Below are 15,864 nucleotides of genomic sequence, written 5' to 3'. Positions count from 1 at the left end.
TCAGTACCTGATTTGACACTGAATTCACTATTCTAACTTAGGCTTCCTGGTTCAGACTCTGCGCTACTTATTAACGATTCTTCAATCTGATTAAGGAGATTGAGTGTTACTTGCCCTGTTCACAGGTCCCCGATGTCCTGTAGAGCACACCGCGCTGTTTGGATCTTTAACTTCAGTAACTTACCGTGCAAAACCCTATAGAAAGTATATGGGCAAGTGCAAGTCTAGCCATTCGTTAATCACACTCAGCAAAATCCAGCTTTATGTAATTCTATGTAAAAAAAAACTGGCTAACATTCAAAGCCACTTGTCTCATTTTGGGGAGTTCTCAGCTCCACCAGTAGATGGAGCACATGCCTCAGTGAAATGTTCTGACTTAAGGAGGCAGAAGCAGGAACTCTGCACACTGACCTAGTGCCAATCATATGGCTGCTGCCAATCAAAGCAGCATTAGAGAAGTCCACAGCCCAGAGTGGATACATAGTGATTACAGGCCAGAAAGTTGGGTATCTAACTACATATTTTGACTGAAATTTTAGTAGTATAAAAATGAGACTTTAGAAGTATAATATTTAAATAGATGTGAAGGATGAAACTTATACCTCAAAAGATCCAGGTAGTCAAGGTAGCCCTATATTTGCAACCCTTTATCTCTCTGGTTTCTTGCTAAATCTGATACTTTGTAACTTACAATTCTTCCACAGATCACCTACTAGCATGTCATCTACACCAGTTCATTTTACTTCAAAATTAAAATTCCTCAATTTCAGGTGAAAAGTTAATTGAATCCATCCCATAAAGTCTGACTCATCAAGCAGTGAACTATTTTTAAAAAAAATTAGTGTCCAACCTGACCCTGTCATTTCGAAAGAAAAAAGACTTGCATATCTGGGGTATTATCTTAATACAATATGAGAGATACCAGTTGGGATGACTCCTGATTGGGTTGACAGCATATTCTTTCGGATTTCATCAGGAGTTGGTGGTGGAAGTGACCTTGTTTTGGCCCACACTTCGTCACTGGGTGCACACGAACCTGACTTCTCGATGAGAGGTACATCTTCGTCCTGTGACTGGGTGGAACAAATTACAAGAGTATCAAAACCATCAAAAATCCAATATTGAAAAAGACTAATTGTTTCCACTAATGAATCCCAATAACAATGCAAGAGTAAAGATTTGCAGTAAAGGCTCCCCTTTTAGAGCAAATTTCTGCAAATCATTTCATCGCAAAATCTGTCCAATAGTTAACATCATTGGACCTGACTTCAGAAAATATTTCGAGAGGTTGACACCTGATAAAAGGTTCAAGCCTGAATCCTTCACCTGCCAGTTTTCAGTGAACTGTCCCTCGACACATGTAATCAGAAAGATTAGAGAAAGGAAGGTATTGATAGAAATTTTCCAGAACATTCCTTAGAACTATACACAATTATATAGCACAAAAGTTTGTTTGGCTTCTCTAAGGGAAGTATAAGGTCACAAAACAAGGGTCAAGATTTTTACCCATTCATAGTCAATGTGCAATCAATCTAACCCAAGGATTACAGATAGTCCATGATAATATCAAAATGGCCAAATTTTGAGTCCTCCAAAATGCTAATATGCTTCATATTTCATGTTTGTTGCAAATAGTTAGAGCAGACCAGATTCTACAATATTAAAGAACTGAGTCATTATAGCCCCGTGCTGATAAACAAACCATATTAAAGTTTATTAAAATTGGTCCCAAGAGAATGAGATGTTTACAAAGCAAAGTTTGTCACACCCAAGGGGGCAACTAATTTCATTGAATAGTTGCAAGACTTCAACCTATTGTAGACTAACATTTTATAATTATTATTCATTTTTATAGAAAGTCATTTTATAAAAAAGGTATTTGGAATTCAGCACATTTGTAACAGTGGAGCAAAGTTTCTCAAATAAAATGGAAGGTAAAGATCTTCCCAGTGACGTAACGTGAAAGGGTCCTGCAACTAACACACACTGGTTCAAATCATAGTCTCAGCCGTCACTCTCACCCAGGGGACCCACATCATTCCAGACAGGTAATCAGGTTCCTTGCTGACCACAGTTTTTTTTTTAATTCCTTCCCAAATAACCAGTTGTCACCCCTCCATTTTCCTAAGAGCATTGATTTTTTTTTGCAGGATGCAGTTCGACAGATGTCTGTTGCCCTCTGCTCCCTCATACTATATGGTTATTCTTCATGCAAGTCGAAACAGTGAGCATCAGCAGGCTATTCACCACAGGGACATCATAACCAAGCCCCGTGCTATCCTCGTCCACACACCTCAGCTTAGAATGGAGGGCAAGCCTGGGGCCTCGTCTTCATGGCTCATCAATCTCACTACCATAACCAGCTAAGCCATCAGACAGCCAACAGAAATGGATTTAAACATTTTGCAGAAATAGAAACCCTGCATGGTAATATTTTAGAATTCAAAATTTATCAGACATCATACCATTAAAATATGCTGAATGAGTGCAAACTTAAGTGAAATACTACAGATTTTTTTTTAAATCTATATTTTCTTTTTACCATAGATTTGCATAGAATCATTGATTGCTCTCAGCTCACCTATTTTCTATAGGAATTCAGTAATGTCTGAGGGAAAATAGATCAAATTTACTTAAAATTTTACTTTCAAGGTGACAAATTGATGCTCTTGAATAGATGGCCAAGTACCATAACATCTTTCTACCTCCACTAACATCAATATTCATGTAAGGAATCTTACAACACCAGGTTATAGTCCAACAGTTTTATTTGAAAATCACAAGCTTTCAGAGCTTACCTCCTTCGTCAGGTGAGGAGATAATCTCCGAAAGCTTGTGATTTTCAAATAAAACTGTTGGACTATAACCTGGTGTTGTAAGATTCCTTACATTTGTCCACCCCAGTCCATCACCGGCATCTCCACATCATCAATATTCATGCATTTGATCAATTCACATGGTCTTACATGCTGACTGCAGTCATCTCCACAATCATGGCCATTTCTAAGGTGGAGTTGTGAATATCCATCCAAGTTTCCTGAAGCAGAAAAAAATACAAAGCACCACATGATTACCACACACAACAGATTAACACCATCACCACAGTCTGAAATTAATTTCAAAACTTAATTTTGACCATGGGCAACATTTCATTCAACAACAGATGTAAAGACAAGTCACAGATTGACACCTAAACTTGCAATCAGAAATATTGTAAATTTAGTCACCAGTGTTACAAATGATCAATTTTGTTTGTCCTCATATTTCCCCCTCAAGTATTCGATGTACAATTATCCCCAAGGTATATACACATCACAGCACAATGGTAGCAACAGATCTGGACTCTCCAGAATGCATCCAAGATACATTCACCCCTCCCATACACACACCAAAGAATCTAACGATATTGGCAAGTAAGATCAAGCCTGTCAGCCTCTTTTGCATTTGCATGTTGAAGCAAGTGCAAAGGACACACACAGACACACAAGAGGCTGATCTATTTATACCTGATTACACTTCATGCCAATGACTTTAGATTCATTGGTGTTTGTGGTAGGGGTAAACATATCTTAGATGCATCCTGAAGTCTGAATATAGAAATTTGTATTCCTTGCACAATTACACAAGCACCTGAATGAAGGCTTTTCATATCCTGGATATAGTTGATAATTTACATTACTGAAGGGCAAGACACAAATAAGCATTTTTAAAGATAACTTAAAACAAACAGCATGAAAGATGTACACAGACTGATCAATCAGGAGATACCAGGCACCCTATTTATCTTTGCCCTAGACTTGAAAGGGACCACCTATACAGGCTACATCAGTGAACATCAAAAAGAGGCCAATTAGCACCAGCGAGAAAATACAAAATCACTATTCTGATCAAGGATTGCAGTAGACACTGCAGGAATCAGTCACTTGAGACTCCCTAGTGCACAGCACCAAAGTCTACCCAATGCAAGTGAAAACATTGCAGATAAAGGTTCCACAAAAGATATAGAACAAAGTTGGTCAGGAAATAATGAATCGTTTTTAAAGCAGTGGATAGGAATTTAAGTTATATTGTGAAAATTCTTCCTTTGCAATCAATTACGTGGCAAAACAAATTAAAGCAGTGTTATTTTAATCCTGAACTTTTAAAATTCTGATTATTGAGCTGGTAACATTGTATGACTGCATTTATTTCACAGCAGCGAAAGGCACATCATTCAGAAGCTCAGGCAGAAGACAATCATGACGTCTTTCTCATATCTAATAAATGCAGCAATACACCATTACAGGCAAAAATAACTTCCATTCATTACACATTGTTAAAACATGGGAGAAGATGACAGACAATTTTATAAAAATTAAATCAATAACTGGAGTGATTGCAGGGGCATCATCTTATTGAGAGATTCAGACAATGTCATAAACCACGAGAACAAAACTCGAGCACTTCATAACCATCTGAAACCAGAGGTGTGATTCCAGGTTGGAAAATTCACTCCTGGTGTCCAAGTTATTGGCACAGCACATACTGCATAGCAGTTTTCTTCAATTTTGGGCATTTTTGTTTTCTTAACTGTAGAGGTCATGGCAGACACTGACAACTAGCACTTCCACATTATTTATACATAACAGTGACCACACTAAATGAATAGTCATCACATAAATCACTGCAAGTTTGAGTAGTGGAGAACAGTTAATTTCCAAGAAATAACAGTCTGCATAACAAAATTAGTTCTGACAAAGTGTTAAATTTTAAAGCTCTCTACTTGCTAAATGATCAGGATCTGGTCTTTTAAATGTTCTTCTGATATTACATCAGTGTGATACGGACACTCTGCTGTGCAAGAACATCGTGGTTTGTAATGCAGTCGCTACCTTCTCAAATGTACTTTAATACAACAGATTTACATTCTCTGCTGTAAAGACAAAGCACGTAGAATTCCACTGTCAATTTACAGATTTTATTTTTAATTTGTTTCTCAGCATCTTAGCATATTCTGTGTATCATGTAAAAGTACACAAATGATCCACTGATTCCAATGTTCACATCGTTCACCTGACGAAGGAGGAAGCCTCCGAAAGCTTGTGAATTTAAAATAAAATTGCTGGACTATAACTTGGTGTTGTAAAATTGTTTACAAATGTTAAACAAAGTAGCTTATATGTTACCCTTCAATGACAATATTCATAAAAGATCCTGATGTGGAGATGCCGGTGATGGACTGGGGTTGACAATTGTAAACAATTTTACAACACCAAGTTATAGTCCAGCAATTTTATTTTAAATTCACAAGCTTTCGGAGGCTACCTCCTTCCTCAGGTGAACGATGTGGAAATGAAATCCTCGAAATGAAGTCGCATTTATAATTCACAGAACAATGCTTGGTGATTACAGACAGTTTTTTCAACTGCCCGTTGCCAAGGCAATCAGTGTGCAGACAGACAGGTGTTACCTGCCAGGTCTCAGAATATACAAATCACCAAAAAAAAAACAAAAAAAAACAGAGATAGAGAGGTAGAAACATAGAAAAGACAGCAACTGACCCGTTATATTAAAAACAGATAACATTTGTTCGCTGGTGGGGTAACGTGTAGCGTGACATGAACCCAAGATCCCGGTTGAGGCCGTCCTCATGGGTGCGGAACTTGGCTATCAATTTCTGCTCGACGATTTTGCGTTGTCGTGCGTCTCGAAGGCCGCCTTGGAGTACGCTTACCCGAAGGTCGGTGGCTGAATGTCCTTGACTGCTGAAGTGTTCCCCGACTGGGAGGGAACCCTCCTGTTTGGCGATTGTTGCGCGGTGTCCGTTCATCCGTTGTCGCAGTGTCTGCATGGTCTCGCCAATGTACCATGCTCTGGGGCATCCTTTCCTGCAACGTATGAGGTAGACAACGTTGGCCGAGTCACAGGAGTATGAACCATGCACCTGGTGGGTGGTGTCCTCTCGTGTGATGGTGGTATCTGTGTCGATGATCTGGCATGTCTTGCAGAGGTTACCGCGGCAGGGTTGTGTGGTGTCGTGGACGCTGTTCTCTTGAAAGCTGGGTAATTTGCTGCGAACGATGGTCTGTTTGAGGTTGGGTGGCTGTTTAAAGGCGAGTAGTGGAGGTGTGGGGATGGCCATAGCGAGGTGTTCGTCGTCATTGATGACATGTTGAAGGCTGCGGAGAACATGGCGTAGTTTCTCCGCTCCGGGGAAGTACTGGACGACAAAGGGTACTCTGTTGGTTGCGTCCCGTGTTAGTCTCCTGAGGAGGTCTATGCGATTTTTTGCTGTGGCCCGTCGGAACTGTCGATCGATGAGTCGAGCGTCATATCCCGTTCTTACTAGGGCGTCTTTCAGCGTCTGTAGATGTCCATCGCGTTCCTCCTCATCTGAGCAGACCCTGTGTATTCGCAGGGCCTGTCCATAGGGGATGGCCTCTTTGACGTGGTTAGGGTGGAAGCTGGAAAAGTGGAGTATCGTGAGGTTGTCCGTGGGCTTGCGGTAGAGTGAGGTGCTGAGGTGCCCGTCTTTGATGGAGATTCGTGTGTCCAAGAAAGAAACTGATTCTGAGTAGTCGTCCATGGTGAGCTTGATGGTGGGATGGAACTTGTTGATGTTATCGTGTAGTCTCTTCAGTGATTCTTCGCCGTGGGTCCATAGAAAGAAAATGTCGTCGATGTATCTGGTGTATAGTGTTGGTTGGAGGTCTTGTGCAGTGAAGAAGTCCTGCTCGAACTTGTGCATGAAAATGTTGGCATATTGGGGTGCGAATTTGGTCCCCAGGGCTGTTCCGTGTGTTTGGGTAAAGAACTGGTTATTGAAGGTGAAGACATTGTGATCCAGGATGAAGCGGATAAGTTGTAGGATTGCGTCTGGAGATTGGCTGTTGTTGGTGTTGAGTATTGATGCTGTCGCAGCGATGCAGTCATCGTGGGGGATACTGGTGTATAGTGCCGAGACGTCCATCGTGGGGAGAAGTGTTCCTGGTTCAACTGGTCCGTGGGTACTGAATTTTTGTAGGAAGTCTGTAGTGTCGTGACAGAAGCTGGGGGTTCCCTGTACGATGGGTTTCAGGATGCCCTCGATGTATCCAGAGAGGTTCTCACACAGGGTTCTGTTGCCTGATACGATAGGACGTCCGGGTGTGTTGGCTTTGTGTATCTTTGGGAGGCAGGAGAAGTCTCCCACGCGGGGAGTACGTGGGACGAGAGTGCGTAGGATGCTTTGAAGGTCTGGATCGAAGGTCTTGATCAGTTTGTTGAGCTGGTGGGTGTGTTCTTTGGTCGGGTCTGCGGGTAACCGTCTGTAGTGTTCCTGGTTGTCCAGTTGTCGGTATGCTTCTTTGCAATAGTCCGTTCTGTTCTGTATGACTATGGCTCCTCCTTTGTCCGCTGGTTTGATGACGATGTTGCGGTTGGTCTTGAGAGCGTTGATGGCGTTGCGTTGTGCTCGGGTGACATTCTGGACTGTCTTCTGAGGTAACCTCTGCAAGACATGCCAGATCATCGACACAGATACCACCATCACACGAGAGGACACCACCCACCAGGTGCATGGTTCATACTCCTGTGACTCGGCCAACGTTGTCTACCTCATACGTTGCAGGAAAGGATGCCCCAGAGCATGGTACATTGGCGAGACCATGCAGACGCTGCGACAACGGATGAACGGACACCGCGCAACAATCACCAAACAGGAGGGTTCCCTCCCAGTCGGGGAACACTTCAGCAGTCAAGGACATTCAGCCACCGACCTTCGGGTAAGCGTACTCCAAGGCGGCCTTCGAGACACACGACAACGCAAAATCGTCGAGCAGAAATTGATAGCCAAGTTCCGCACCCATGAGGACGGCCTCAACCGGGATCTTGGGTTCATGTCACGCTACACGTAACCCCACCAGCGAACAAATGTTATCTGTTTTTAATATAACGGGTCAGTTGCTGTCTTTTCTATGTTTCTACCTCTCTATCTCTGTTTTTTTTTGTTTGTTGTTTTTTTTTGGTGATTTGTATATTCTGAGACCTGGCAGGTAACACCTGTCTGTCTGCACACTGATTGCCTTGGCAACGGGCAGTTGAAAAAACTGTCTGTAATCACCAAGCATTGTTCTGTGAATTATAAATGCAAACAATTTTACAACACCAAGTTATAGTCCAGCAATTTTATTTTAAATTCACAAGCTTTCGGAGGCTTCCTCCTTCGTCAGGTGAACGACGTGAAAATGAAATCCTCGAAATGAAATCCTCGAAACGGCATCTCCACATCAATTATAAATGCGACTTCATTTCGAGGATTTCATTTCCACATCGTTCACCTGAGGAAGGAGGTAGCCTCCGAAAGCTTGTGAATTTAAAATAAAATTGCTGGACTATAACTTGGTGTTGTAAAATTGTTTACAATAAAAGACCCTGATTTAGGTGAAATCTAGTGTCTTTTGATTAAACAATTCATCAATTGCCTATAGATGATCTTAATCAACCAGGGTTCAGTTTAATTATGTTGACTGGGAACCTGGACAATACAGGATTATAATTTAATTAAAAGAACCTACTGGGATGAAGTAATCACAGAAATTCAAAACTAAAAAGTTCAAAAACAAAAAGCTTTTTTTTGATGCAGACCTCTACATAAACCAAGGAGAAATGGCAGAGTTATTTTTTTTTAAATGTCTGACTTACATTTAAATTGTTTTCTATCCTGTCAATCTGTTTTCCAGCTATAATAGTCACTGAATGTTATTGCAGCTAGAGCAAGGTCACAGCAGATTTGGCCTTCATCAATAGAATCCAGGTCAGCACATAAGTTTGTAACAATACATCCGGGATCAAAAGCTACAAACGCATGTTTTGTACAGTCCATTCCCTAGAACCAACCAACATTTAGGTTTAACCCCATAAAAGGCTGCAGTCGCACTTGCAACTCAAAAAAACATATGGTAACCTGAGAATGGTTAGGATTGCTCCAAAGATTAAGGTTTCCTGTATTTTTCTGACTTACAATATTCAAGATTTAAAATTTCCAAAGTCCAATTTGAGCTACAACATTCATTACCCTAGCACAACATTCGCTGCAATGTGTAAGATTTATGTAGTTCGACCTGATTAATTGGTTATAGTAATGATCTTTTATTTGAACAAAAGCAAGGATAAATACACACAAGTATTTAAGCAGTAATAATCAGAAAACAAAAGGAATCATATTACCCTGTTGTCCTCAGGGTGGAGATCGTAACTTTTGGTCCTGTTTGTTTAACCAACTCCTCCTCTGCCACCTGATTCTCTAAAGGGGGGTCTCTCTCAAATCACTTTTGGGGGCAGGTACAGGGGTCGTTACTGACACAGGTTATTATCCTATCAGGGTCTATCTAAAGGGCGAGGTGGTTAATGAGGCATCGTGTATCTTTTTAGACAAAGGAAGAAGGGTCAGCCCACTTCTTATCTCTACATGAGGAAAGCTGTAGATTGCAGGAAGATATCAATGGACTGGTCAGGTGGGTAGAAAAGTGGCAAATGGAATTCAATCTGGAGAAGTGTGAGGTAATGCATTTGGGGAGGGCAAACGAGACAAGGGAAGACACAATAAATGGGAGGATACTGAGAGGTGTAGAGGAAGAGAGACACCTTGGAGTGCATGTCCACAGATCCCTGAAGGTAGCAGGACAGGTAGATAAGGTGGTAAAGGAAAATATCTTGTATGCCGCCTTAATTAGCTGAGGCATAGAATATAACAGGGTGGTTATGCTAGAACTGTATAAAACACTAGTTAGGCCATAGCTTGAGTACTGAGTACAGTTCTGGTCACATTACAGGGAAGATATGATTGCACGAGAGAGGGTGCAGAGAAGATTTACAAGGATGTTGCCAGGGCTGGAGAATTTTAGCTACGGGGAAAGATTGGAATAGGCTGGGGTTGTTTTCTTTGGAGCAAAGGAGGCTGAGAGGGGATTTATTTGAGGTGTATAAAATTATGAGGGGCCCAGATAGAGTGGATAGGAAGGACCTATTACCCTCAGCAGAGCGGTCAATAACCAGGGGGTGTAGATTTAAAGGAATTGGTAGAAGGATTAGAGGGGAGATGAGAAATTTTTTCACCCAGAGAGTTGTAGGGATCTGGAACTCACTGCCTGAAAGGGTGGTAGTGGCAGAAACCCTCTTCACATTTAGAAAACACTTGGATATGGACTCGAAGTGCCATAACCTACAAGGTTACGGACCAAGTGCTGGAAAGTGGGATCAGGCACGATAGCTCTTTTTAGACCTGCACACACACGATGGGCCAAATGGCCTCCCTCTGTGCTGTAAGTTTCTACGATTCTATGATTCACGGGCAAGGGGTGATTGAGTGGCATACCCCTGGTTAACCAATCATCGGCTTCCAACACTTGAGGGGGCCTGCTTTTCCAACTTACTTTGTTAGCTCTATTTCAAGGCCAAAGCTGTGGCTTAGAACCCGGTTATCTCATACTCCCTGTCCATTCCCAAGCCACTAAATCTGAGGCCTCCTGTTATGTTAAGGCTGTTAGTCATCAAGCAGCTTGGACAGCTGTCTCATTATGTGGCTGCAACTGTTTATGTTGGCAATCTCCACCAATCTGTCAATTATCTTAGAAGCAAAAGACCTTATAAAACTCAAAACCTATAAGTACGAGTTAGTTACCATATAGTCAATGTACTATGATTAATACAGATAAGGTGATCATATAAGGACAGTAAAAGTTACAAATTATAGACCAGTTAGCCTAACATCTGTGGTGGGTAAAATTTGAGTCTATTATTAAGGAGACCGTAGCGGAACATTTGGATAAACATAATTTAATAGGACAAAGTCAGCATAGCTTTACGAAGGGGAAGTCATGTCTGACAAATTTGCTTGAGCTCTGAGGACATAACGTACAGGGTGGATAAAGGGGAACCAGTGGACGCAGTGTATTTAGACTTCCAGAAGGCATTCGACAAGGTGCCACATAAAAGATTATTGCTCAAGATAAAGAATCACTGGATTGGGGGTAATATTCTGGCATGGGTGGAGGATTGGATATCTAACAGGAAGCAGAGAGTTGGGATAAATGGTTCATTCTCGGACTGGCAACCAGTAGCCAGTGGTGTTCCGCAGGGGTCGGTGCTGGGTCCCCAACTCTTTACAATCTATATTAACGATTTGGAGGAGGGGACCGAGTGTAACATATCAAAGTTTGCAGATGATACAAAGATGGGAGGGAAAGTAGACAGTGAGGAGGACATAAAAAACCTACAAGGGGATATAGACAGGCTGAGTGAGTGGGCGGAGATTTGGCAGATGCAATACAATATTGGAAAATGTGATTTTATGCACTTTGGCAGGAAAAATCAGAGAGCAAGTTATTATCTCAATGGCGAGAAACTGGAAAGTACTGCAGTACAAAGGGATCTGGGGGTCCTAGTGCAAGAAAATCAAAAAGTTAGTATGCAGGTGCAGCAGGTGATCAAGAAGGCCAATGGAATGTTGGCGTTTATTGCTAGGGGGATAGAATATAAAAACAGGGAGGTATTGCTGCAGTTATATAAGGTATTGGTGAGACTGCACCTGGAATACTGCATACGGTTTTGGTGTCCATACTTAAGAAGACATACTTGCTCTCTAGGCAGTACAAAGAAGGTTCACTCGGCTAATCCCGGGGATGAGGGGGTGGACATATGAGGAGAGGTTGAGTCGATTGGGACTCTACTCATTGGAGTTCAGAAGAATGAGAGGCGATCTTATTGAAACATATAAGATTGTGAAGGGGCTTGATCGGGTGGATGCAGTGAGGATGTTCCCAAGGATGGGTGAAACTAGAACGAGGAGGCATAATCTTAGAATATGGGGCTGCTCTTTCAAAACTGAGATGAGGGGAAACTTCTTCACTCAGAGGGTAGTAGGTCTGTGGAATTTGCTGCCCCAGGAAGCTGTGGAAGCTACATCATTAAATAAATTTAAAACAGAAATAGACAGTTTCCTAGAAGTAAAAGGGAATTAGGGGTTACGGGCAGGAAATTGGACATGAATTTAGATTTGAGTTTAGGATCAGATCAGCCATGATCTTATTAAATGGCGGAGCAGGCTCGAAGGGCCGATTGGCCTACTCCTGCTCCTATTTCTTATGTTCTTATGTTCTAAATCAAAAATACATGTGGACTCAGATGGTTCCCCCCAATCGTTCTTCCTTGATTCTGAAATGTGGTTGCCTCGCAACAAAGGCCCCATCTTTTATTTCACTGTTTTTGCCTCAGATAGCATCGTTGTGTTTTTAAACCACTATCACTAAGGCTGGTCCTGTGGAAACTGTAATTCCTTACAATTGGTTTCCATGGGTTTCCTTTGAGCAAACTTACTCAAAAATGAGGTCACACTAGAATAGATTAAAAAAAGGTTGCTTAAATACATTAAGTCTTTGAAAATAATTTTCAATTCTATCCCTTCTTGCCAATTTTTTTTTTATTTTAACAAATCAGATGTATTCTGCCAGTGCAGCACTCAGACAGACTTCAACAGAAGTACACACCTTCCACCAGTGCTCAATCTCAGATGTTGACTGTGATAGACAATTTGCTGTTGATAGCTCAGTAATTGGCCGGGTCAGATTTGTCCTGCTTTCAGTGAACAGGACATACCTGGGCAATTTTCCACATGGTCTGGTAGATCCCAGTGTCATAGCTGCACTGAAATAGCTTAGCTGGTAAAGGGGGTGGCTAACTCTGGTATACAGGTCTTCAACACAACAGTGGAGATGTTATGAGGGCTTTTAGTCTTCGTTGTGTCCCATGTACTCAGTAGCTTCTTAATGTCCTGTCGAGTTAACCAAGTTTGCTGGACGCTTATCAATGATGGGAGGGACATTGGGAGGAGGCAGGTTTTATTTGGCAGTTTTAGCTGAACATGCTTGCAAACATTTCAGCCTTAGCTCTTGCACTCACATGCTAGGCTCCACCATGGTTGAGGATGGGGATGTTCATGGGGGCTCTGCCTCCTTCTGTTAGTTACCTGAATGTCCATGACCATTCTGGACAGCTTTGATCCAGGAATGGACACAAGCTAAATGTCCAAGAGGGGAGAGTAATCCAGACAACAAAGCAGCATTTCACCAAGTATGGCACTAAGGCGCCCTAACAAAACAGATAAATGCAGGGGGGTGGGGGAAATCAAGGAGAAAACCCTTCAGTGGCTGGAGTCATAGCTTATACAAAGGAAGACAGGCATTGGCAGCATCGTTGGCCAAACCATTTTCAGCTGCTTCATCAATGATGTTTCTGCCATTATAAAAGGTCAGAGATGGGGTTGGGTACTGATGTTCAGCACCATTCACAACTACTCCAATAACAATGCAGGTCATGCCAACCTGATAAAAGGAGCTGGACAATGTCCAGGCTTGGGCTGACAGGTGATACACATACCACCTAAGTGCTACGCAATGACCATCTCTATGAAAAAGCCCATCACTTCCCCCTCACCTTCAATGGCACCAAGTCTGCCACCATCAACATCCTGATCAGCCATATCAACAATGCGCAAGAGCAGCGAGATCTTGGAAGCACAATCACCTCCTAGTTCCCCATATTACATACTATCCTGAATTGGACATATACTGCCATTCCTTTATCATTGCTTGGTCATGGTTCATGGAATTCACTACTTAACAGCATCATGGGAGCATCATCAACACAAGCTTGAAGTGGTTAAAGATGTAGGCTACCCATCACCTTCCATGAGCAACAAGGGAGGTAAATGCAGCTTTGCTGGTGTCATCCCCATACCCCAAGAACAAGAGAGGGGTGGTGTTGTAAAGTCCTCTGACTATAATTGAATCTGTAATGGACCAACTCTCTAACTAGGTCCAAGGTATGACAGGGTCTCGCATTTGTTGTCTTTTAGGCCTCATTTTTGTATAATGTGGTTCATTCACTGGTTTTGGCACACCAAGGGTTCAGCTCTAAAATGTTGGACATTGGTGTTGAAAGAATAGGCTACGTGCAGGTAGAGGTCAGCAATTCTCCCACTGAAATATTGTCCCCAGTCTCTCTTGCTGTTCCTTACCCCTGGTCAAGGCCTAGATGCATTTCTCCAACAGCCTGATGGACATGCCTCATGACTACAGATGGACAAAATGCAGCACACCTCAATGTGCAGATTGGGCGCAGTACTTCGACTGATGCCACCAAAATGGTCCACTGATGCCTGGAACAATTTCATAGGAAATTAAATGTTGCCGTCCATTTCATTTTGCAATAATCTGGTTGTTACAAGGTGAGGTGGGATTGAACTTGTTAACGATCAGAACTAGCAACTTTCCCAAAACACCCACCTATTAATCCATTAAATCCTTAAAATTACAATTTCTTTTCTCCCCCCCCCCACTCCCCTCCTGCTTTATATTATTCTCCTCCTCAAAAAAATCACTATCACAACGTTAGGGTTTTGTACACACGGTTACAGGGATGGAATAGAGAGGTAGCAGTGACAAAAAGTTGGATTAACTTTGGGTGAGATGAAGTAAAGTGGCAGGAGGCTCATGTGGAGCATAAACACCAGCATAGACCTGTTGGGCTGAATGGCCTGTTTCTGTGCTGTAAATTCAATGTTTTTCGATGTAATTTCACAGCCAGATGCTGCAGTTGGAGGCAATCGGGGCCCTTCCTTGTCCTCCGTAATCCAACTGACACAAAAATGCAGTTGTGGAAAGTTGACCTAGGTCCGAGGTCCTGGTTCTCCTCCTGAATTAATATTTCATGGATTCCTCCACATTGTTCTCAAGACAGATCCATTTCTGTAATGCCCAATGCTGACTGCCTCTTTTCTAGGCACCAAAATGCTCACTTTACTCCCATGATAGTACTAAATCCTAGCCAGGACACAACTATTTTGTGCAAGTGCTGTTAGGCTCTTATATAAACTAGTTCCTTCATTCAGATTGTTCGATCTGTCCCTTAATAAAATGTCTCAGTTTGCATTTAAGATCAATGGCAGTAAACATCAGAAAATTGGGCATGGTTAAGAACAAAGAAAGATAAACCTCTCTTTTAATTTGCTATTTTTGAAGGGTGCCAAGTCAGCATTAAAAGTTACTAACAAAAATAGCACTCCAATATTACAAGATGTTATGACCAGAATATCTGCAGTATACCCATTAGTTCCAGTAACAGACATTTCAGTCTGCTAGGGGGGGGGAAAAAAGCATAAATTACACCAAAAAGTGTTTCAAAACTACTGAAATATTGTATTAAAATATTGTAATAAAGGGACTGTTACACTTATGCAAAATGGTATTACTTTTCAAAAACCCTCTTCCTCTTAACTATATTCTATAATATTGTAAAACAGATTCTCACCCTATCACATAATGCTCAGCCACAGGGAAAAAGCATGGCAGCAGTTCACAGTAGTAATGGAAGATAAAATTCCAATGGGAAAGTTCCAAAATAGTTTATGAATATGCACAGCAAAACGTGGGAATATTTTCTGTATAGAAATGACTTCCCCCTGTTCACACAACTGAGTTAAAAAATCCTTTTATATCCATTCCCCACAAACTCCCTCTGCCTGGTCGAGACCTATCATTTCACGGCTCCTCTCCTGCCAAGAGCCACTTCAATGCTTCCAGTTGTGGGTGTGTTTGGGTGCAGCTCCACAGCAAATCCCAGACACCAGGACCAAACTACATATTGACTGGGAGTCACACAAGCTGGGAAAAGACAATACTGCGAGTATCGCTGAATGTGCAACCAGCAGTGACTCATCCCAGCTCAAAAGCCTGCTTACTCCCACATTTTGTGGAACCATTCTGCAGTGTACTTTTATCAGACCTCATTAGAGCAAATCCACAGTGCAAAAAGGGAGCCCCAAAATTGTGGACATCTGTGGGGAAATCT

General features: G+C 41.9%; 1 protein-coding gene across 2 annotated transcripts in view; it reads right to left on the bottom strand.

Moving 5' to 3' along the window:
• The window catches only part of LOC137342620 (NHS-like protein 3), a 183,241-nt gene that overhangs the window by 23,281 nt on the left and 144,096 nt on the right, over positions 1–15,864 (bottom strand). For both annotated transcript variants that reach the window (XM_068006644.1, XM_068006645.1), the window contains exons 3-4: positions 2,967–3,037; positions 923–1,073 (exon numbers count right to left, since the gene is read on the bottom strand). In XM_068006644.1, the coding sequence (XP_067862745.1) occupies positions 923–1,073; positions 2,967–3,037 (222 nt within the window). The remainder of the gene's footprint in view (positions 1–922; positions 1,074–2,966; positions 3,038–15,864) is intronic.

Source organism: Heptranchias perlo, chromosome 26 (assembly GCF_035084215.1).
Source record: "Heptranchias perlo isolate sHepPer1 chromosome 26, sHepPer1.hap1, whole genome shotgun sequence".
NCBI classification, from domain to species: Eukaryota; Metazoa; Chordata; class Chondrichthyes; order Hexanchiformes; family Hexanchidae; genus Heptranchias; species Heptranchias perlo.
Note: the sequence above shows the minus strand (reverse complement) of the source record. Positions and strands in the feature narration are given on the sequence as shown.